The sequence below is a fragment of the Myodes glareolus genome, chromosome 9, assembly GCF_982192425.1.
Source record: "Myodes glareolus chromosome 9, mMyoGla1.1, whole genome shotgun sequence".
NCBI classification, from domain to species: Eukaryota; Metazoa; Chordata; class Mammalia; order Rodentia; family Cricetidae; genus Myodes; species Myodes glareolus.
Genome location: NC_142034.1, coordinates 62782028 through 62806523, shown reverse-complemented (window position 1 = coordinate 62806523; position 24496 = coordinate 62782028). Strand labels below are relative to the sequence as shown.

Here is a 24496-nt window from a genome sequence, read left to right as displayed (position 1 = left end):
TTTATTTTATTTTATTTTTAAAGCTAAGCTTTGTGGCTCACGCCCTTAGTCCCAGCCCTGGAGAGGTAGAGGCTGGCGAAATCTCGAGTTCAGGACTAGCCTGGTCTATAACTGAGTTTTCCAGGTCAGCCATGGCTTACATGGTGAACCTCTGTCTCAAAACAGTTAATAAGCCCCTTTCGTTTCTAGGACAGATTTGGGGGGTTTATGACTGTTGTTAACTCATTGTCCATACTTAGGGGTTCAAGAGCTTCATTACGACATGTACCTCAAAATATAAAAGTAGTGATTATATTTTGTTTTACAACTCCCATTCATGTTGAGGAGGGAGCTGGAGAGACAGTTCCGTCGGTAAGGTGCTGTGTTCTGATCCTCAGCACCCATATAACAAGCCCAGCATAGCTGCCCTAGCATAACGCTCAGTTCTAGGGGGACTACCAGAGGCTCTCTACACAGTGTAGCCAAACTGGTGAGCTCCGGGTTCAGGAAGAGACCCTATTTCAGAAATTAGGTGGCAGGCGATAGAGGAATGCACCCAGTGTCAACCTCTGGCCTCTGCATATACATGCATTGGTATGCACACACATATGAGAAAAATAAATAGCAATAGAAAAAAACTATTAGGTATGTTGGGTAAGCTCCAGGACAAATACACATCTAGGAGGTGTATAGACATGTAATCATAGACGCTAGCTATAGATTTACTTCTAATTTTCTTGACAGGCCAAATGCTTTTAAAAGATTTTCATAGATCATTAATTAGTAAATTGTATTTGTAAAAAATGGGCATGCTGTCCCTGAGGTTCTTTGGTGGCCTTTTCCCAGGTAATGAGGCAGACAACCTTTCTGCCTCTGAAGCATGCGCAATACAAGTCAGACAGAGCCCTAAGCAGAATCCCAGCAGTTCTGCTCTCTATATACCTAGAACTGAAGGCCTATGTCTGTGCAGAAACCAGCACACAGGCCTTATGAATATTCATTCACAATACCAAAATATTAGAAACTCAAATGCCAATCAACTGATGAGCAGACAAAAAGGAAAAAGAAGAAGAAAAATTATGTAGAAATATTTTTTAAAGCTGAATATAGTGGCACACGCCTTTAATCCCAACTTGGGGAGCAGAGGCAGATATGGATCTCTGTGAGTTTGAGGTCAGTCTGATCAACAGAGTGAGTTCCAAGCTAGGTGAAACCCTGCCTCAAAAATACTAAAGTAACTAAAATAATTGGCGTATTAATACATAATACACTGCGGACAGACCTTTAAAACATGGTGCTAAGTGAAAAAGAGCAGGTACATGACTTTTTTTTTTCCTATGCAAGACTTCTCTATGTAGCCCTGGCTGTCCTGGAACTCACTCGAGACCAGGCTGATCTTGAACTCTGGGATTAAAGGCGTGCGCCACCACGACTTGGCTACGTGTCTCCATTTTCACAGCATCTCCAGAGTAGGCAAATCCACAGAATCACCGTTCAGGGTTGCCCAGGGCCTGGGAAAGAAGGTGGAGAGTATGCAGATGGGTTACTTTAGGGAGCTGATGTACCTTTTATCTTAAATTCAGCATGTTCAGCGGAGACCCTACAGTTTGACTTTGGTTGAAACGTCCTTCTGTTCAAGCAGTGCTGCAGTGATTAGATGAGCAGGTCGTCCCTGTGCACCCCACACAGATCTGCAGGAGAGATGCCCTGAAGCGGCAGTGCTGAGAGAGGACTGGAGCTCTTGTTTTACTGGAGAGCGCCAGATTCTTAGCCTCAGGAGCCATCCTGGTACAGACATCACTGGGAGTGTGGGAGAGTAACTCAGGCAGTGGTTTTCCGGTTGAAAATGATTTGCCTGTGTTTCGGATGGGGAGTTTCCCTTCCTACAGTCTGATCTGTCACTGCCTGCCCAGCATTCCACACAGCAGCGATGGGCTGCAACCCCACCACTGATGGATGCGGTTTCTTCAGTTCACCACTGCCTCCACCACCCGCACCTCCAAGCCCAGGCTCAGTGAATACTGTCACTTTGGTGCTTGAACCTCCGTGTTCTGCATCTTATAAAAGCCAGGAAAAGGAACTGGCTGAGAGGATTATGGTTTTTAAAACCATAATTTTTAAAACAAAAGTCAGCCCAAGCATATTGGGAGTGGGTAATGAAGATTATAAATGTAGCAATATACAAAGCTCACCTCTCTTGGCTTCCGTTTCCTGGTTGGCCAGTGGGGCATTTAGTTCAGAATTCCCAGCTTAGGCTGCAGGAAGTCACTGGGAAGTCTGTGTAGGAAAATGGCCCTTTTGAGCTGTGGTTCTGAAATATGCTTCTGGCCGGCAAACAGCTTGGGGGCGTGTGGTAAGGAGAGGCTGGAGGCAATGGAGAAGGAGGAGGAGGGCTTAATGACAGGCCCTCCCCAGTGGGGTGTGGACGGGGTAGGTAGGAAAGTGCAAGTTCAGAGAATGGCACCATGGAAAACGTACCTGGGGAGTGAAGTTCCTACTTAGGTGACTGACACGGAAATGTTCCCCGAGACACATTCTCAGCAAGAGGAACCCACTGGGGTGCCAATGAGCAATAAACTTCATAGTAGAGGTTCAAGGTTGCTTGCCATCTCTCTGGTAGTGAATCCAATTTACTCCCAGCCTTGCCCTGCCAGCTTTTCTGATACTTGAGACCAGGGTGCTTCCTGACTGGACACTTAGCTGCAGCGGCTCCCAGTGGGAGATAGCCTGCAACCCTGGAGATTGCTGTTCTTCCAATGCTCTGCCCTTCTGTCAGTGTGTCACATCTAGAACATGCCCTGACACAGGAATGAAAGTGTTTCTCAAACAGAATTAATGTAAAGTCTCAAAATCAAGAATAGACACTGTGGACAGAAACACGGTGTATGAATTTTGAGAGAGGGCAGTGGAGGGAATATGAATCACTACCCCCGCCCCCAGGGAGAAATGGGACCTTTTAGAGTTAAAGTTGGAATTATGATGGTTTAATGAGAATAACCCTTACAGGCTCATAAATTTGAATTCTTGGTCCCTAAGTTGGTGGACTGTTTAGGAGGAATCTGGAGGTGTGGCCTTGTTAGAGGAGGTGTGTCACAGCGTGGGCTTTGAAGTTTTAAAGTCCATGCCATTCCCAGTTCTGTCTGTCTGTCTGTCCGTCTCTCTCTCTGCCTTTGTTTGTGGCTCGAGATGTGAGCTCTCAGCTGCTGCTCCCAGCACCATGCCTACATCCTGCACCATGCTACCCACCGGGATTCCCGATTGTGGACTCTAACTCTGCAATCATGATCTACAAATTAATGCTTTCTTTTATAACTTGTGTTGGCCATGGTGTTTTTATCACAACAGTAGAAAGGGAACCAGACACTTGTCTTCTGGGCCATTGTGAGGAGTCTCTTGAGTAGAGTTCAAGGAGATAGCTCCAATCTTAAGGATAGGATTGACAACACTGTTTGTCCTTCCTGAGACTGAGCATTTAAGACAAGGCTCCAGGGGCCATTGATCTCTATTTTCATAAGACAGTACAAGTCATGGGAGACATCTTTTTCTTATCCACAAATCTGAACCACTTGTTAAAGATTTAAGTCTTACTGTAACACGCATTTAGAAATGTTGTTTCCACCTGGGCCTACCAAATGCCAGGATACAGGGTTGGCATGTGTGTCTTCAGTTTGTATCTGTCTCCCTTTCTTTGAGCTCGCTTGCCTGCTTACCTTTACAGAAAAGCTGAAACCTCAGAGATAAATGGTTGTTCCAAATGTATTGTCAAAGAGGAACTAAATCTAAATTATATTTATAATTAAATAAATACACAGGGATCATCTGTAAGCTGTAAGTTGGCTCTGTAGGCGTTTAAGCAGATCAAACAGATTTTTTTTTTTTTTTCAAGACAGGGTTTCTCTGTGGCTTTGGAGCCTGTCCTGGAACTAGCTCTTGTAGACCAGGCTGGCCGATCAAACAGATTTTAAAATGATTTTTTCTTCTAGTCCCAAACCTTTAGAGTTAAATCTTACCTAGGATTGGCTAAGAAAATAACTTTTAAAAAACCTGTTTTTCAAAAAAAAGACGGACTAGCAGTCAAAATCATCTTTAAGACGTTTATACTTACACACATACACCTTAAGTTGGCATGCTAAGTGTGATGGGTAATGTTGATTGTCAACTGACAGGACCTACCATCGCTTAAGAGACAGCCTCCAGTTGCAATAAGGGATTATCTAGATTAAATTAGCCTCTGACCATCTATGAAGGATTGTCTAGGTTAGATTCATTGAAAAGGAAAAATTCACCCCCAAAAAGGCAACAGCATTTCCTGGGCTTGGGTCCCAGCTGGGCTGCACATAAAGGAGAACGTTTGCTGATTCTGCATGTTCATCATTCCCTGCTTCCTGCCTATGGATACAGTGTGACTAACTGCTTCCTGCCTGTGGGTACAGTGTGACTAACTGCTTCCTGCCTATGGATACAGTGTGACTAACTGCTTCCTGCCTGTGGATACAGTGTGACTAACTGCTTCCTGCCTGTGGGTACAGTGTGACTAACTGCTTCCTGCCTGTGGGTACAGTGTGACTAACTGCTTCCTGCCTGTGGGTACAGTGTGACTAACTGCTTCCTGCCTGTGGGTACAGTGTGACTAACTGCTTCCTGCCTGTGGGTACAGTGTGACTAACTGCTTCCTGCCTGTGGGTACAGTGTGACTAACTGCTTCCTGCCTGTGGGTACAGTGTGACTAACTGCTTCCTGCCTGTGGGTACAGTGTGACTAACTGCTTCCTGCCTGTGGGTACAGTGTGACTAACTGCTTCCTGCCTTTGGGTACAGTGTGACTAACTGCTTCCTGCCTGTGGGTACAGTGTGACTAACTGCTTCCTGCCTGTGGGTACAGTGTGACTAACTGCTTCCTGCCTGTGGGTACAGTGTGACTAACTGCTTCCTGCCTTTGGGTACAGTGTGACTAACTGCTTCCTGCCTGTGGGTACAGTGTGACTAACTGCTTCCAGCCCCTGCCAGGGACCTGCTACTATGATGGCATAAGTCCTTGAGGTTGCTTTGCTTCAGGACTTTTGTTGCAGCAACAAGGAAAGTAGCTAAAACAAGTAACTACACAATAAGTCAAAAATGAAACTAACAAACCAAATACCAGAAAACAAAACAAAAACGTAAATAGAATGACTGAAATAAAAGTGGATACCTTAAAACCAAATGCTCAGAAACCAAAACAGTATCAAAATAAGATCTTCAGTCAGATAAAAAGGAACCAGGGGGATCCAAGAGATGATGTAGCAGTTAAGAGCATTGGCTGCTCTTCCAGAGGACTGGAGTTCTGTTCCCAGCTCACAGATGCCTGTAACTCCAGCTTCAGGGGATCTGACATCCTCTTCTTGCTTCCATGAGTGTTCAAACATACACTAACCCCTCTACATGCATACACACACACACACACACACACACACACACACACACACACACCATTTAGTAGTGGCACACACCTTTAATCTCAGCACTAGGGAGACAGAGGCAGGCAGATCTCTATGAGTTCGAGGCCAGCCTGGTCTACAGAGCGGGTTCCAGGACAGCCAAAGGTACAGAGAAACCTTGTCTCAACCAATATATATATCATCAAGCCACCAACCAAACCCTGGAGGTGTCTGAGCCCCAAAAAGAATTCACCACCACTACCACTCAAGAAGACAGTAACCAATGCTTGGGCACAGGGGTTCTGTGCTTGCACCTGGTGCTGATCCAGCTGACTTTTCCAGTGATCCAGGGATCCTTTGGTATGAAACACAGCTCTTACCTCAGAATAAGAGTTTATTCTAGAACCAAATGTGAGTGAGCACGGCCCAGGCCCAGATGTAGGTTACCCAAATACTGTGTTCTAATGTAACACTTCGCTGAAGTTTTTATAGCAATGTAAATATCTGATATGCGACCCCCGTTAAAGGGCTGTTTGACTCCCCAAAAGGGATCAAATCCCACAGGTTGAGCAGAGAAGTCTCTGCTGTCGACTTCCGGAGTCTTCTAATAATACTCTTAACCTTTGGGTCAGTGGACCGTGAATGGTTGTTAAGTTTCAAGGCTAGCCTGAGATAATGGCTCAGGACCTACCTCCCAGCTCTCCATAAGCACAGACATTCTAACCCATCACCCAGCCTGTAGAATCTTTATACAGTGCACTTTAGTTCACAACAGGTTAGGGAGAAGAGTTTAGGACCAAAAGAACCACCACCCACTATGACCCAGCCATAAAGGCAAGGCCTGAACTGTAAACCTCTTAGCTGTGCTTTGGCCAGTCCCCACCCTATCAGCCTCTCTCTTAACTGGCTACATAAATGTCCTGTTGCCTGTCATGTGGGAAAGAACCAGTCAAGACTGAAAATGGGACCTTGGTCTAAATTCTGACTCCAGCTGCAATTCAAACAATGCGAATGATGGAGAGCAGCGTCTCAGGCCTTAGAGGTGGTGTGAGGGAGGGGCTATCCAGGACTGCGGTTCTCCCACCCTGCACCTGAGAGGGTCAGCTGGGACTGCATCTGGCTGCAAACAGAACCCACCAACCATGACTTACACAGTAGATTGGAAGATTGTCATAAGACTGGGCCCAAAATGATGTTGCATGCCTTCCAATACTCAGGAGGCAGAGGCAGGAGGATCTCGTAAGTTTGAGGCCAGTCTGGTCTATACAGCAAGTCTGACTACATAGTAATATCTCTAAATAAAAATAAAGTACAAACAGAAAGAGAGCAGAAGAGAGAAGAGAAGTCCACGGCTGATCACAAAACGGCTCGGCAATAGAGGCGTTTGCCCACAGGCCTGGATTCTAGCCTCAGATCCCATAAGGTGGCAAGGGAGAACCAATTTCCAAGTTGTTCTCTGATTTCCACATGTGAAATGCATATGTCTGTACTCATATACACATAACATTCATTAAAAAATAAATAACTTTGATGGAACTATATAAAGATAAGAAAAAGGTGAAGGACTTTGCTGGCCCAGCTGCTCTGGTAGAGTGCCCCAGTTGTCAAATGGGGTCCTGTGAGATTACAATGGCCTTGCTCAGGTGTTATCAGTCAGCCCAGAAAGGAATGTCTGTGGGACAGTCTGTCTCCCCTTGGACAAACAATTTTGGGAAAAGACACTGCAGACTCAAAGGTAGCCCCACACGGCTGCAGCAATCTCCTCATTTCCAAGTCCTTCCCCTAGCCCTATAAAGGGTCCCACCCCGCTTTCTTCCTATGCAGGCATCCCTTTTCCTTCGGGAGAGTGTCCAGTGATATTTGAAATCAACAGTTCTGTCTGTTGAGATAAGAATCAGGCCTCCGGTACTCAACTTCATATGGAAAAGCAAAAAACTCAGGATAGTCCAAACAATCCTGTACAATAAAAGAACTTCTGGAGGCATCACAATCCCTGACTTCAAACTCTACTACAGAGCTACAGTACTGAAAACAGTTTGGTACTGGCATAAGAAAAGACAGGAAGACCAATGGAACCGAATAGAAGACCCGGATATCAATCAATCCACACTCCACACATTTTCGAACACCTGATCTTTGATAAAGAAGCAAAATATACATATATATATATATATATATATATTCAAATGGAAAAAGAGCGAGCATATTTAACAAGCAGTGCTGGCATAACTGGATATCAACATGTAGAAGAATGAAAATAGACCCATATCTATCACCATGCACAAAACTCAAGTCCAAATGGATCAAAGACCTCAACATAAAGTCAGCCACACTGAACCTCATAGAAGAGAAAGTGGGAAGTACACTTGAACGCATTGGCACAGGGAACCACTTCCTAAATAGAACCCCAGCAGCACAGACACTGAGAGAAACAATTAATAAATGGGACCTCCTGAAACTGAAAAGCTTCTGTAAAGCAAAGGACACAGTCAACAAGATAAACAACAGCCTACAGAATGGGAAAAGATCTTCACTAACTCCACATCAGACAGAGGTCTGATCTCCAAAATATACAAAGAACTCAAGAAATTGGACACCAAAAGAACACATAATCCAATTAAAAAAATAGAGTACAGACCTAAACAGAGAATTCTCAACAGAGAAATCTAAAATGGCTGAAAGACACTTAAGGAAATGTTCAACATCCTTAGTCATCAGAAAAATCCAAATCAAAACAACTCTGAGATTTCATCTTACACCTGTAAGAATGGTCAAGATCAAAAACACTGATGACAACTTATGCTGGAGAGGTTGTGGGGAAAAGGGAACACTTCTGCATTGCTGGTGAGAATGCAAGCTGGTACAACCCTTTGGATGTCAGTGTGGCGATTTCTCAGAAAATTAGGAAACAACCTTCCTCAAGACCCAGTAATACCACTTTTGGGTATATATCCAAAGGATGTTCAATTGTGCCACAAGGACATGTGTTCAACTATGTTCTTAGCAGCTTTGTTTGTCATAGCCAGAACCTGGAAACAACCTAAATGCCCCTTGACTGAAGAATGAATAAGGAAAATGTGGTACATTTACACAATAAAGTACTACACAGCAGAAAAAAATAATGACATCTTGAATTTTGAATTTTGCAGGAAAATGGATGGAGCTAGAAAACATTATTTTGAGTGAGATAACCCAGACACAGAAAGACAATTATCACATGTACTCAGTCATAGATGGTTTTTAAACATAAAGCAAAGAAAGCCAGCCTACAGACCACAATCCCAGAGAATTTAGACAACAATGAGGACACTAAGAGAGACGTACATAGATCTAATCTACATGGGAAGTAGAAAGTATAAAAAGACAAGATCTCCTGAGTAAATTGAGAACATGGAGACCTTGGGGGAGGATTGAAGGGGTGAGGGGAGAGGCAGGGAGGGGAGCAGAGAAAAATGTAGAGCTCAATAAATATCAATTAAAAAATGTATTAAAAAAATAAAGCCACGTAAAGATGGAAAAAAAAAAGAATCAGATCTCCCCAGGCGGTGGTGGCACACATCTTTAATCCCAGCACTCAGGAGGCAGAGGCAGGTGGATCTCTGTGAGTTCGAGGCCAGCCTGGTCTACAAGAACTAGTTCCAGGACAGGCTCCAAAGCTACAGAGAAACCTTGTCTCGAACCTCCCCCAACAAAAAGAATCTGGTCTCTCTCCTCCTGTCTCTTTACCCTGCCTCAGAAATCTAACACAATTAATAGAGCTTGTCAGGGACTAAGGCTCTCTTCCCACTTTGCTGTCACCCCCCCCCCCCCAATTTTGCCTATCTGAACACATGGCTGCTGCATTCTTGACACCATGTTCACACTCCTGCCGAATGCAGGCGCAAGGAGAGGAGAACCACCTCTGTTGTCACACAAGCAAATGCCTCCTGGGGCGCTCTGAGCAGATCTCAGAATTGTGCCGCTGGCCTGCTGTAGTGTGGCTCCTTTCTCCTGTACTATAACATGGCCACCCCATCCTCGCCCGGAGTTGAGATAACCTTGGCCCAGTAGTCAGGACGTCGAGGTAACAACAGTAGCGGTAGCAGTAATGGAGTTGTTGAAAGTCCCAATAGAAGGTGTAGGGGAAGAGAATCACTGTGTACACCTGCGATTCCAGCTTTCCCTTTCTCCTGCCCCACCCTTCACAGCAAGTTATCTTGAAGGATGTGGGAGTATATAAGAAGTTGAAGATTAGTTAAAATGAAACTCTCTAATTCATTTTCCTCAAGGTTTATGATGGGCTGGGCCGTTACAGTGGCCCAGCTGCTTTTGGGTCACCCACACTCCTGTAGGTACCCATCGCCTGCCCTCCCCCCCCCCCCCCGTAAGCCCAAGAAACTCAGTTATTTGCCAAGGTCGGCCTGGGAAGAACTGCTGCTTTGTCTGGGTGGACAGATGTTTATGCTCATCTCACCAAGGAGAGTACCACAACAAGGTCTCCTTCCTCTGTAGACAGAAAGCCAATCAGGACCTATCAGGAAGCAGCCAAGAACAGACACTGAGTGGATGACTCACAAACAAAAGAGTGGAATTCCGTGGTGGACCCCGTGGCCAACTTGGTGGGAAGGTGATGGGTGGAGGCTCTGGGGCTGCTGCTCAGGGCCTGCACCAAGGCAGTGTGGCTTGATGGGGGCTTTATTCTTAGAGTCACCTTCAGTCTTCCTGCAGGACAGGAGTTAGCCCTGAGACCAGCAGGGGAGAATATTGTGGCTCAAGAACAGCACATAGAAAGTGACTGCCTCCAGCTTCCAGTTGCCTGTGTGGATGGGGGTAATCTCAAGGCCAGATGGATGAAGACGCAGCTGGAGGATTCATCTTGTGTCTAGCATTGTACACAGTGAGACCCACTGAAGACTTGGTGGTAGCTATGTACATGTATCATCACCTTGCCTGGTGTTCTACATGTAGGGCTTGTATCAGTCTCAAGACTGGCACTTTATTATTTTAATGATTTATCCATTTATTTTATAAACATTGATTGTTGATTTGCATTCATGTATGTCTGTGGGAGGGTGTCAGATCCCCTGGAACTGGAGTTGCAGTTGGAAGCTGCCATATGGGTGCTGGGAATTCAACACAGGTCCTCTGGAAGAGCAGCCAATGCTCTTAACCACTGAGCCATCTCTCTAGCTCCAAGACAAGCAGTTTATAAAGATCAGAATTTAATGCAGTCACAGCATTGGGACTGGAAGTTACCAATGGGTGGCCCTATCAGTGGAGGCCTCCAGCTTCATCATGTCATGAGGATGGCATCAGGGCTTTTCTGTGTAGCTCTGGCTGTCCTGGAACTCACTCTGTAGACCAGGCTGGCCTCCAGCTCAGAGATTCACCTGCCTCTGCCTCCTAAATGCTGGGACTAAATGCATGCACTACCACTGCCCAGTGCTCTCAACATTCTTATCTACCACCAAATTCCTACAGAACAGCTCACTGACCTCTCGACACTCAATGGCTTTTCTAGTCCAAAGTTTCAAAATCCTTCCACAATCCTCCCCCAAAACATGGTCATGTCTGTTAGAGTAATACCCCATTATCCTGGAACTAACATGTCTTAGTTAAGATTTCTATTGCTGTGACGAAACACCATGACCAAACAAGTTAAGGAAGAAAGGGTTTATTTGGCTTCATACCATGACTCATCATCAAAGACATCAGGACAGGAACTCAGAATCTGGAAGCAGGAGCTGCTGCAGAGTCCATAGAGGAGTGCTGCTTTCTGGCTTGCTCCCCATGGGTCGCTCCACCTGGTTTCTTATAGAACCCAGGACCACCAACCCAGGTGGCCACACCCAACATGGGCTGGGCTCTCCCTGGAGGTGTCACAGCTCAGAAGGAAAGGAATCTTGGCAGTTTGGAGCCAAGAAAGAGTGAGTGTTCCAGCTTGAGGGGAAGTGTTCTGGCAGTCGGGAGCCAGGGCATAGCACAGACCACAGTAAGCAGCTTAGAGTCTGGCTCTAGGGAAGGCTTCCCCAAAATGACAGCTCTGCTCTGACAGGAGGGGCCTTTCCAGCGAAGTTGTTACAACTTGGTGCTGGCTCTTCAGAGTGTAACAACTCTGCTCTGCTAGGGGAAGGCTTCCCAGCAAAAGTGTTACAGTCCTGTTCCACTCCATTCTGCTTCTGACTTCCCCAGCAAAGTTGTAACAACTCAGCCCTGCTATGGGAAAGTTTCCCTAGCAAAAGTGTTACAGTTTAGCTCTGCTCCAGCAAAAGAAGGTCTTCATGCAAACCTCACTCAAGAGATTTATTTGGAGGGAAGATTCCAGGAGAGTGACTGCCCCTACCAGGGTGGAAGAAAAGCAGCCCCAAACTGAAAAGGAGCAGGGCTTATATAGGGCTTCTTAGCTAAGGGGTGGAGTTTTACCAGGGGGACGAGGGATTGGTAGTTTTTACCCACTCAGGGATTGGTTAGTTTCGTTGGTCAGGGGCAGAGATGTCTGATTTCAGAGCCAAACTGTGTTTCTTTTACTGACCTTTTTGACTCTAGTTTGGGCGCCAGGGCATGTTTCTTTCACTGACTCTGATTCTGGGGACAAAGTGTTTCCTTAGCACTGGTTTTAGAGTCAGGACATGTTTCTTTGGTTCTGGGTTCACGGCTAAAGTATGTATTTCACTGGCTCAGGTCAGGTCTCAGGTATGTTTCTTTCACTGGCTCTGATTTCAGAGCCAGGGTGGATTTTTTGGGCTGGCTCTGCTGTCAGAGCCTGTGTGGCTTTCTTTGGCTGGCCCTTTTAGCCTCCTAATTAAGAAAAGGGAATAAAGAAAAAGGCTTGCACACAGTCAGATCTTAAGGAGGCATTTTCTCAGTCCGGGTTCACTCCACAGAGACGACTATAACTTGTGCAAAGTTGACATGAAACTAGCCAGCACAGCCCCTTCTCAAATTTCTCACCCATTGGTTTAGGACGCAAAAGCCTTATCTAATGAATAATTTGGGGTTTGAGAGTGCCCGCTTCTCTGATCATGGCTCAATCAAAAGCCTGTGACTGTCCAACTCTTCCAGTTGAGACCAGCAGGTGGCAGCCACCAGCAAGGGGAAAGCCACTTAGAGGCTCTGCTTATGTGACTTGACGCTATTCTAAAGATTTTTCTACACTAGCCCATGGGGAAATCTGTGAGCACACACCTTCCCTCTTCTGTGGCTGTGGAAACCCCCGAGAGCCTCCCAAGCTAGCAGCTGGTGTCATGGCCTGGACCCCACACTTCAGACTGGGTTCCCTGAAGTGTGCACCTCTTTGTATTCATTTTTCCAGGCTCTCCAATACTTGATGTGGTCTCTAATCGTTACTTATAAAGTTCTGCATGTAACGCCTAAACTACTGCAATGAATGTGGCCAAATTACCCTCTCCCACCAGAAAACGGAGATGTACTCAATTATTCATTCAAAAAGTAGTTCCCAAGTGTTTACAATGGGCTTGGCGTCGAGGACACACGGAATCTAGAGGCAAAGTCTAGGCTAGCATTAAGCCTCCTTGGATTAGACAATGATGAGAATAAGTACGGTTGGAGCCAAGTGATGATAGCTGTGTCTACTAGTGGCCTGGGACGGAGCTCTAACACCCCTGAGCTGCTAGTGATTCTAAAAACGGGTGACTGGTACGTGGACTGCTGACTTTCCGTGGACCCCAGCTTCACATGCAGGAGCGGGGGCTTGGACAGGAGGATTCTCAGGGTTTCGAAGACAAGAGCTGCAAAGGCCTGAAGGGCACACCCTTCACCTGGGGCGGGGCGCTAGGCTATGCCTGCTGGGCCACTCTGGGTGCGGCCACAGCGCCACCTTCTGGCCAGAGGTAACTCTAGCACGTGACTTTCCGCGGGTCAGAGTCCCGCAGCTGCTTCTCATCACCCAGCTCTCCAGCCTGCGAGCTTCAAGCATGACCAAGCTAGTGGAGTCACAGTCCCCACGGGTCCCAGGACCCGGCCTTGGAGATTAGTTTCACGCAGCGCAAAGGAGATGATCCCCACGGCCGTCAATTTCACTGCGCCTGCGCACTCTAATTCTTGAACAAACGCCGCCGCTGAGAAATTTGTCCCAGATGGCTTACCATCTGTTTCCAAGGCAACCCAGGAGCCTCCTGGCAACGGCGCGCGGCCTACGCAGGTCTCCCGGCCCAGCGGTGCGATGGCTGCTGCGAGTCCCAGCGTCTTCCTGCTCATGGTCAACGGGCAGGTGGAGAGTGCCCAGGTGAGCTGCCGTGCACCCCGCCCGGGGCCGGCCCGTTCCCCTCCCCGGATTCTTCCCTCATTTTCTAGAGAGCCAAGTCATTGCTCTCATCCTCTCAATTAGCTGGAAGGAGAACCAGCGTTTGAAAACATTGGCGCCAGATTTCTGGGTCCAACCCTCGAGACCTTGAGCTGGTACCAAAATCACTCTATGACCTCCAGCTTGGATCCTGTCTACTTGGTTGAGTGATGGGCTGGGACTAATGAGAGTGAGGGCTCCGTTGACGCTCCTAACAGCTAGGAAAACTTACCAGAAGGCAGTGACCAAGTGGGATTCCAATCTGCATCTGACTCTCAGCACTTGAGTACATTATTCTTATGGGTTGCTTGTTGAAAATGCTCATTATTCCCACTTATTCTGAGGTTTGACTAAGTGACATTCTGCCAGGCCCGAGGTTCAGTAGGTTTACCTGCCTTCCTGATTGATCAGTACTGGCTGCGTCCTCCCGTTTTATTCTATCCAATGGAAGGCTGCCCAACTGGACTGAGTACTCTAGCCTCGTCTCTCCGTCTTTTGCTCTGGGTCCTCCCTTCTCCCAGGCCTTCAGTTCTCCCCATAGAACTGTAGCTTCCTGGTTTCCACATCAGCATGGTTCCTGTAGATCTAATTTGTGCCCTGCACTGGGGACACACAAAGGCATAAAACCTGTTCTTTCCTCAGTCAGAGAGGGTTAGCAGACACAGGCATTGGGTACCTGGATGCAGAAATGCAGAAGGCAAAGGGAGCCAAGCAATGATCCTTAACCAGATAAGGAGTGAAGAACGGGCTCCCTGAGCGTGAATTCTGAAGGATGGGCAAGGGGCCTGCCAGACAGTGGACTGGGAAACACAGACAGAAAGACACACAAAACAGCCTACGAGGTGGGCAGTCTGGGACTAACCCTTACTTCCTCATTTCTGTCCCCTGCCCTGCTGAAATCCACACCTTCCATCCCAGGTGCCTCATGCGCCTAATTCCTACCCACTGCATCTGCCTGGCTAATGTGTGGGCTCAATTTGCATTCCCTAAACAGAATCCTGCGTGCTTTTCTCTCAGTTTCCAGAGTACGATGACCTCTACTGCAAGTACTGCTTTGTGTACGGCCAGGACTGGGCCCCCACAGCGGTAAGTTGAACTCATGGGCTTCCCCTGCTTGGAGCTTTAGTGATTCCTGAAGTATCTGTCATGCCCTTCTATCCCAGACCCAAGAGGTGGACAAGACACTAAGGTCAGAGAGGACCCAAACATGAGTTTGTTCCTGGCAAAGCTAGTTTACAGAATACAGCCACTACTAGGTTCACTGATAAAATTCTTGGAGTCTGCTGGTGGCAGCCAAGAGGGACAAATGGCAGCATAAGCTACCAGACCCTGGAACACTGCCTACCAGTGGCTGTGAACACCATCAGCCAATAACCCCTCCTCCCCAAAGCTGGCCCCTCCTCAGACAGCAGAGATTGAAGAATCGCCTCAGGGGTTTGAGGGCAGTCTTTCACCGCAGGAAGGGGCTGTGCAGACCACTGCCCCGCCATGCCTTTCTGCTCTCACAGCGCTCACTGAACCCTCATGGTAGTTTCAAAAGCGGAAGCTAGCCAAACATGGTTTGTGTGCCTGCAGTCCAGCACAGAGGCTGAGGCAGGAGCATCTCTGAGAGTTCAAGGTTAACCTGGGCTACATATACAAACAAATGGGAAAATAAAAAATGTGGAATCCCAACTTCTTTGAGCCTGGGCTTCTTCATTTGTACCACAGACATGTTAATACTTTTCTGTTTGTTTTCTTTTTCTCTAATGGGACTAATATTTTTAAAAAGATGCTTCAGTATTTATTAGAGATTTATTTGATTTTAAATGTATATGTGTATGGGTGTGAATGCAGGTGGCTGGGGAGGTCAGAGGTCAGATCCCCTGGAGCTGGAGAGATGACTGAGCAGTTGAGTGCATATTCTTGCAGAGCACCCACATGACTCACAATAATCTTTAACTCTAATCCCAGGGGATCTGATGCATTCTTCTGGCCTCCATAGACACCGGGCACATAGACACAGACTTGCAAACAAGCAAAACTCAGTAAAGTGAAAATTTGGGGCAAGGGTTTTTGAAACAGGGTTTCATTGTATAGCCCTGACTGTCCTGGAACTCGCTAGTAGACCAGGCTGGCCTCAAACTCACAGAGATCCTTCTGCCTCTGCCTCCTGAGTGCTGGGATTAAAGGTGTGTGCCACCACCTCCTGGCTATAAAATGAATTTTAAAAACAATTTTATTTTGTGTGTACAGCACATGCACACACACGCTATAGCACACACGTTGGGGACAGAGGACAACTTTTCTGGAACTGGTTCTCATCTCCCACCTTGTTTTAAGGCAGAGACTCTTGTTTCTTGCTGCTGTGTTTTGTACTCCAAGAGCATCACCTGCCATTCCCCCGTCTCCAGCTGCTTTGATACCGCCACACCAGGGCTGTTTATCTGTTTGTTCTCCGTGGTTCTGGGATGGAACTCTCTCAGGCTGTCAGGCTTGCGCAGTACGTGCTTTTACCCACCGAGTCATCTCACAGACCCAACAGTTTTTAATAACTATTACTGAGTCCTCTGGGAGTGACCAGTGCCTGCCAGATGCCCCCATCTTTGTGGAGCAGATGATCTTGTAGAGGAAACCAATACAATAAGTAGGACACACTCTAGTCTGTTAGTCAGGGATGAAGAGGAGGAAGAGGACAGTGCATCAGGAGTAGAGTATACAGGTAACAGGGAGGACAGACTCTAGACCAAGGCACTTTGGGGTAACTATCTTAAAGAAAAGTGAGAACAAGCCATGCAGAAAGAACTGAAATGGTCTTCCTACATAAGTGGAAGGGGCATGATACCTGGAACTGAGACCAGCTGTCTCTGTCAATGTTTATACAGGGCCTGGAGGAGGGGATCTCACAGATAGCATCCAAGAGCCAAGATGTACGGCAAGCGCTGGTGTGGAACTTCCCTATCGATGTCACCTTTAAAAGTACCAACCCCTATGGCTGTGAGTCTGGGCCCTGATGGGAGGGGCGGGGCCTCTGCTGCACCTCCCACCACTCTCCTCCTTCAGGTGGCCACTGCCAGCGTCTTGGTTTTGATGTACTCAGCATCTGCCTGTTTTGTTGACTGCCATTTGCACACAGAGTCTGGTGTACAGTGCTGTGGCCACCTAGCTGGAGGGTCTGACCCCAGGTTGCTCAACCCCCCATTGCCTAGTGCTCCAGTCAGCTCCAGTACCTGCTCGTCCTGTGCTGGTGGCATGGGACACTCTTCTGAGCCCTTGTTTGTTCCGGCCAAAGGCTCCTCCTCATCCTACAGCCAAGCCCTCGCCAAGCTAGCAAAGCCACGGAGACTGAGCAGGCCAGGTTAATGCTGATCTGCTAAGGCTGCCAAGTGTGTAGTGTGGCGGCAGCGCAGAGAACACCGCTGGGGGAAGCTCCCATGGAGAGGAGTGTAATGTGAACCTGTGAAAGTGAACAGGACCCGCCTGTCTGCGCGAGTCCCTTCCTGAGCGCACACCCAGCAGTGTTCAGGGATGGTACACGAGTCTGTATGTGAGTGATCTGACTCACTGCAGCAGTTCTCCAAGGAGGAGCAGCCCGTGGGCCCTCACTCCTCACAGCTGACTGCGGTACAGCTGTGGTGATCAGTATTTGGTGTTGAGAATGGGCAAATCACTAAATACGAACCGAGTAACTCCCAGGTTACTTTTGGTAGCAGAGTAGTAGTGGGAAGGACACAGATTTCGTTACCCTTTACTGAGCTCCTCATGTTTGGTACTATTCCAAAGCTTTTAGACACAAGAAAGCTGAGGGCAAAAAAGTTGGGAAACTTGTCTGAGGCGATTCAGCAGTAACCACAGAGCCAGCTTCCAGGCCTCCCCCGTCATCTGGAGTTGCAGCAATCTGCTCTGCCCAGAGGTCAGACACCTAGGAGGTGGAGGCCTGGCTGCCCTGGCTGCACGTGATGAGGAAGCATATGTAAACATCAGTATGTTAGGGAGAAATACTTGGAAGGCTCTCAGAACCCTAGGAACAAGCCCCTCCCACATAGTGTCGTAGCTTGGGAAGACTCTATCCATCAGAAAGGAAGAAAGCAGGGGCCCAGGATTGGCACGGAGCCTCCAAAGGACTTCCTGTGTCTACCCAATGTCTTGGCTCTCCCCAGCTGTGAGCAGAGGTATGGAGAGTGCTTCCAGGACACCAGCAGAGGCCCAGAAAGGAGCAGGAGGACAGAAGCCCTGGGTGTGGACAGGTTTCCCAGGGCCTTGGCCAGCATCCTGAGTCCCTGCTCCAGACCTCAGCCAGGCCCATTATGTGCTGAGCCCCCACCCATTTTCCCACATGCCAACCTTGTCCTTCCCAAGGGCCACAGATCGTGCTCAGTGTATATGGACCAGATGTATTTGGGAACGATGTGGTTCGAGGCTACGGAGTGGTGCATGTACCCTTCTCTCCTGGACGGTAGGTGCCCAGTCTGCCCCTTACTGGGCAGGCAAACCTTGGGGACAGCATGTTTAGACAGCAGGCTTTCTGGCCACTGTCCCTTCCTTGGACTTGGGCAAGATATTCAGGGGCCCAAGCAGCCTGGGTGTAGTCTGCACCTGGGAAGAGACACACGTAGGTAGGATGCCTGTGCTACTGGAGAGGAATGGAAGTGGGTTTAAAAAGAGCAGGTCCTGTGTGCAGCCGCACACCTTCATCCGTACAGGCTTGCACCCTGGCCTGGGAAGGTTTCCACAGGGCCAGGACCCTTCCTCAGCACATCTGTGTGAAAACATGTTTCAGGCACAAGAGGACCATCCCCATGTTTGTGCCGGAGTCTACGTCTACTCTGCAGAAGTTCACAAGGTGGGTCTTCCGCTTGCAGCCTTGCTGCCCTTGAGCTAATGGGTAACCAACTGGCCAGCACCTGGAAACCTCCCAGGTCTTCACAGGCAGCACTTAAAGACAGGTGGAAACAGGAATGTAGGCAGGGGCACTGCCAAATCCTTGGGCTTCCCTGACCACTTTCTGGAAGCTTAAGGCTATGAGGTTCTCTTCTGTGCTCTGTCCGTCTTTGTCACGTGGACATGTTTATCAGGCTGCAGCAGCATGAGGCAAACTTGTCATGGGTACCCCTGGGGAGCGACTTTAGGTAGGAACAAGAGCAGAGTCAAGTAGCAGCCATGAAGAATCCGGGAACCATGTTCCACACACATGGCCCTGAGAGCTCTTGAAGTCCCTTAGGAAAACTGAAGAGTTAGGAGCAGCCAGAAAGTTGCTGCTGCCAGCAAGTGTGAGGGATTGGGGGTGGGGAGTAGGGGTGCAAGGAGGAGCGAGGATACAGCATCAAAAAGGTCCCAGAGAACAGAATAAGAGCCTTGGAGATGGCCCAGAGGAAAGGCCTTTGCCACATCCAAGTAGGGGTTTGAAGGGCCTGCTAGCCCAGATGGCTGCCTGTCACCTCTGTTTCCCATTAGGTTGACGAGGATGAAAGGCAAGTGATGGGTCACCCTGTTCCCAGGCAGCAGCCAGTGAGCAGCCTCTTGTCAGCTAGTATCAGGCAGAGAGAGGGACCTGGCCAGAGTCTTATAGCCCTGGAGAAGAGGCCTGGACCCATTTTTGAAAGGGCTGAAAAAAGGGTTCTGAGCTGTAGGACAGACTGGAGCACCTTGCCTATGCCTGCCTGGATAACCCAGGATAATTCCTACCTGGCAGCAACCTTAGTAACTCCCACATAGACCCTCCTCACAAACAAGGCCACCTTCCCAATGTCCCTGCCCAGTATCCTTAGAGCTGTTAGTCAGCCACTGCAGCCCCTCCCTCCACCCCAGTCTTTGCAAAGCCCGTAGGGTGGTGTCGCTGCTGGAAACTGCCTTGGCACACCCTCTTCATTGAGGAGTCACTTGAGCCAGAATGCCAGCAGCCTCTTTCTTGCTTCCCATTTGCCTGGCCTTGGATTTTTTGGGCCCACTAGGTTCTGCTCTGCCGCCGCAGTCCTTGCCTGGAATATTCTCCCCGAACAGTCTGTCTCAGACGAGAAAACCAAATGTAGATTTAGAAGAAAACTGGGACCCAGCGAGGGTGGGATGTGCCTTTATTGCCAGAGATTCTCTCTGGGACTCCTCAGTACTGAGGTGAATAGTTAGAGCTTTGCTCTGATGGGAAAGCAGGAAGAGGTGTATATATATACACACGCACACGGCCAGTGTCTTCTGGAATGTATAACTTCAGGGACCCTGCTCCCCCTTAGGTTATCTGAAAAGCACTGCGTACTGTTGTTTCCTCAGGACCCCCTGCCCTGCCTAGCAGTCCAGTAAGGCTGCTGAGGTCTAGCCTGGGAGCCCAGGGATCCAGCCATGCCCTCAGCATAGTTACGGGTGGTGGATGTGTAGTCACGGTTACCTTTCAAACCTGCTGCAAAGTGCCCAGGGAAAAGACAGAACCCTACCTCCACAGGCAAACAGGAATGCTGGTGGAGTGGTCCCACAAAGTCTGAGTTGGTCCTGGTTGCTGTGCTTCGGCTAATCCTGGGCCTGTACATGCTGTCGATGTGTCTCAGAGGCCTGAGTGCCCAAGCTCTGAAGTCAGGGTGCATTGGAATTGTGGCCTATGTGGGTTACTGGACATTTGTAAAAAGTGCTTCTGAGTTTCCAGTCAGAGCCTGGGGGCCTGAATGACACCCCTAGCTAGCTGAGACTTTAAACATCAGGTGACTTGTTACCTAGAGCCTTCCAAGACCAGATTCTCCCAAAGGTAACGTTCTGTGGTAGCCTTCACTTCTTTTGTCCTATGAGGTAGGTGCGATTATCTCTTACTGTAGACAAACAGGTTCAGTGACAGGGTGGGACTTGTTCTGAATCCCATACGAGGCAGTTTGGGGAGCTGAGTCTGGCACTTCTTGAGATTGGGTTCTCTCCCGAGGAGGCTAAGGGTCACACTGTTGTCCTGCTTCTCCTCTCCTGACCCATCTGCTTTTTTTGTGGGGTGCCCATGGGGTCAGGTTGTGCTTGGTGATGCAAACCCACAAGACTTGCCTGGGCGGGCTGGGCACTTCCTGGAGCACCTGGCAAAAGCATTGCCAGGACTGTTGGCCATAGACCCAAACAGGGGACATCTCCTGGCACCCCACCTGGCCTCCAGATAGGCAAAAGGTTGTCCTACACTTAAGAGGATGCCAGAAGCACTCCTGTTCAGTGTCTGAGGCCAGCAAGTTCCAGGTGTTCCTCACTGGTGTTTTCCTATGTCCTCAGCTGGTTCATGGGACGGCGGCCAGAGTACACAGACCCCAAGGTGGTGGCCCAGGGTGAAGGCCGAGAAGGTAAAACTGATGTTCCCAATCCTAGCTGAAGGGATGAGGTGATGGGTAAAGGCCAGGGAGCTGTCAGACAACTGGAACCTGGTAATATACAAGCCACCCAGAGAATTTTCTACAATACCTCCTACACAAGGGCTTCAGCAGATAGTTTGCTGTGTCCATCCCTGACAAACCCAGCTAATGCTCACCTCATGTCTCCAGTGACCCGTGTCCGCTCTCAGGGATTTGTCACCCTCCTCTTCAATGTGGTAACCAAAGACATGAAGAAGCTCGGCTATGACACTGGGCCTATGGACACACAAGGAGTCCTTGGTCCCAGCCTGCCACAGGGCAACCCACAATAAAAGCATCAGCCTTTCTGTCCACCACTGTGGCTCGGAGACCCCATAGCCCACAGATAATCAAGGACTCAAGCAGCCTGACTGGGAAGTTGGAGAGCTGAAGATAGTTTTCTATAATAAAGTTTCACATTTTTTTCAGAAATTCTGGGGCCTGGATTTCTTGCTTTCTTCATTAGCACCTCCCCTACAGGAACAGGCGTGGGGCTCAACCTCCCAGGACATGCCCCAGAAGGATGTGATGCCATGCTGGAGTGAGGAGTTAGCCTCCCCAGGATTGCTAACTGACTTGTTCAGAGCTGAGACCCTTCCGAGGTCCTCAATACTCATCTCTAAAACATGTCTTCTTTCACATCAGGAGGTTAAGTCTCTTGTTTCATGGCTGACACTATGGCTGTCCACCATATTGTTAGCATAATCTACAAGAAGTGTCCTGGGGAGGGAGCACTTGCCTTCCATCTTCCCTTCCTATCTCCCACGTCCACCCGACCTCTAGTGCACTGCTAGGAGCCTGAGGAAACATCCTGCTAGGGCAAGAAACATCCCAGGCAGGAGGCTGTGCCAATCAGCGCAACTTTCTGGCAGGCCCCACAGCCCAGCACCCTGGTATCTGTGGGAGGGCAAGTGGGCCTCCAGTTTCCCCATGCATGCAGGTTGGAGACCTAGCATGTTACTGAGGCTGCTGCATCTGGCCTTTGCTGTCCAACAGACATGCTGAACAAGGCCTTCACCATGTCTTCAAACCACCAGCCACACTCCTACACGTATGAGTTACACACTCTGAGCGCCCACCTGGTCCAAACTGCCTTTTACACACATGCACCCCCCCCCCTCCACACACACACCTTAGCTGGGCTTTTGCAACTTGATCTGTCAGCAAAATTCCCTGAATGGCATGCTCCTCCTGCCTTCTGAAGCAGCCCTGTCTTTGTAGCTCCATCCTCTCAACCAGGTCCACTTCAGCTTTCCAGATAGTGTTTGTTTCTTTGCACATCACCACTTCCAGACGGCGTCCCAAGGTCTAAGCCATCAACCCACACCAAAAGAGCTTGTTCTGGATACTCGGTTTCCTCCAGCTGTTCTTGTGGGTAGCCTTTTCCATACATAACCTCCATAGTTGTAGGGATGTTGACATCTGCATCACCCAAGCATCTCTCTCAGTACTTCCCTCATGTGGCCGCCTTTTTGCCATCCAGGACCTCCTGCAGCCCCAGTGTCCTGTCTGCTCATTAGCACTCATGGGTGTCCTTTGTACATACTCCACCTTCTGGTTCCTTCCTTTATACTAGCTCAGCAGAATCTCACCTGCCACAGTGATCTCTTAATTCACCATCATACCCTGGGGAACCTCACTCTGCCCAAAGTTCCTGAGTGTTCCTCAGGCCATTCCCACATGCCCACCTATCTTTAGACCATCAGCACACCTATACTCCCCATCTCAAGTGCCTCCTCTTACCCTGGAGATGTTTGTTACCTTGTAAACGCCATATCACAAAAACCCTGCACTGCCTTTTCCCCAATGTCACATTCACAATGAGCAGTCCCTTCCTCAAGCTCACTTGTTTCAGCCGTCACTAAGCTCTTGGTTCGGGAGCCCCTAATATGTCCTTCTGCATCTAAACCTATTTCATTTGCAGGTCTCTTGCCCGACACCTATGCCACTTAGCCTTTTTCCACCTCAGATACCATGGGTTCATCTGCCAAAAGCTTTAACTTTAGCCTGCCCTCTTGTGTGCACCTGCCCCTTTCTTCGACACTATCAAGCTATTTAACCACAGAAAAGTTGAAATGACTTTACAACTTTTCTGTAAAAAGTAACAAACCCACCATCTAAAAATTGTAGACATTTTCCTGCGGTCAGGATTTAGTGTCTGCAGGTTCCACAAACTAAGGCTCCAGGGCCACAAACCAAACATTTACAGAAATGTGCAGACTCTTGTCCCCACCCCTTGATCATAACAATAGAGTATCATTTTCATTGTGTTTGGTATTACCAGTCATCTAGAGATGACTTCAAGTACAGAAGTCACCACGTCTTCATGGAGTAAGCACTATGCAAACATTACACCATTTTTTCAGGGCATTCGAGTGTCCTCACATTCTGGTGCCCTGGTAGGGTTCTAGCCACCCAGGACACCAAAGAACAGAGACTGTACTTGCATTTTCCATTGGTCCATCCGTCCTCTCCAGTCCACCTGTGCTTAGCAGATCACAGGCTGTGGAGTGCAGCATGCATATTATTAGCCAGAGTTCTGTACTAGTTATTCATCTTTCAAGTGAACGTTTATATCCAACAAAATACACACAAATCTGTGCTGTATGATCAGTTTCAATGAATGCACACCCCCAATCCCAATTAAGGCACAGAAAGGTACCTTCACCTCAGAGCCTCTGGTGTGCCTGCCAGTCAAGATGAGAGACCATGCAGTGGAAGACTTTGGAGGTTAATGGCTAGAGTGTGTCTGAAATGTAGGAGGCACCAGCCATGAGACCTTTTTGTATTTTTTTCTGTTGTTTTTGTTTTGTTTTCCCTGTGACAGTGTTTCTCTGTATAGCTTTGGCTGACCTGGAACTTGCTCTGTAGATTACGCTGGCCTTGAACTCAAGAGATGTGCCTTTCTCTGCCTCCCATATGCTAAAATTCAGTGTGCACCATCACCACCCAGTGACATGTGACTCTTAAGATACGTGAAACCCAGGTTTACCCTCCACTGTCACACAGCTGTGTTTACAGACTGTTCACTTTTCATGGTCAAACTAGTAGACTACATCTAGAATTCTTGTGTCCCACTGGGAAGCTTACAAAATGCTGCATGGTTGTTCACCATATAGGAACCCCCAGAGTGGCCCTTGCTCTTGTCCATGAAGCCCTTAGAGGCCCACGCTGAAGGAAGCGTGATGAGGGAACCATCTGGTGTTAGATCCTAGTCAGAAGGGGTGCTGCAAGGACATCCCTGCTGGGTATTTGGGGGGGGGGTTATTATGGATGCAGGGAACTTATTCCTGCATACACACTTGACCCAGAAACTATTACAAGGACTGAGTTTATGCTGTGATTACAAACCAGAAATGACTGTCTATGGTACAGACTATACCGCCAGGGCGGCAGGAGAGTGCAGAACACACAGCAAAGAGCCACTGACGGAGCTCAAGGGAGGGTCTGTGGCTGGACCGACAGCTCTGTGGGAGGAGGGGAGGATGTCCCAGAAAAGCA

General features: G+C 48.4%; 1 protein-coding gene across 1 annotated transcript; it reads left to right on the top strand.

Annotated features, from left to right (window-relative positions):
- The first annotated feature begins 13473 nt into the window (after positions 1–13473).
- B9d1 (B9 domain containing 1) lies at positions 13474–21427 on the top strand. Its single transcript, XM_048448168.2, has 7 exons — positions 13474–13616; positions 14691–14759; positions 16538–16649; positions 18012–18108; positions 18433–18495; positions 20880–20947; positions 21146–21427. The coding sequence occupies exons 1-7, from the start codon at positions 13554–13556 to the stop codon at positions 21286–21288; spliced, it is 615 nt and encodes a 204-aa protein (XP_048304125.1). The 5' UTR covers positions 13474–13553; the 3' UTR covers positions 21289–21427.
- Positions 21428–24496: the final 3069 nt, after the last annotated feature.

What these genes read in the sequence shown, in the direction of transcription:
- B9d1 (XM_048448168.2), top strand. Translation starts at nt 13,554, where the DNA reads ATGGCTGCTGCGAGTCCCAGCGTCTTCCTGCTCATGGTCAACGGGCAG. An exon ending in GGCAGGTGGAGAGTGCCCAG is followed by an intron (nt 13,617 to 14,690) that starts GTGAGCTGCCGT and finishes CTTTTCTCTCAG; the next exon opens with TTTCCAGAGTACGATGACCT. An exon ending in CCAGGGTGAAGGCCGAGAAG is followed by an intron (nt 20,948 to 21,145) that starts GTAAAACTGATG and finishes TCATGTCTCCAG; the next exon opens with TGACCCGTGTCCGCTCTCAG.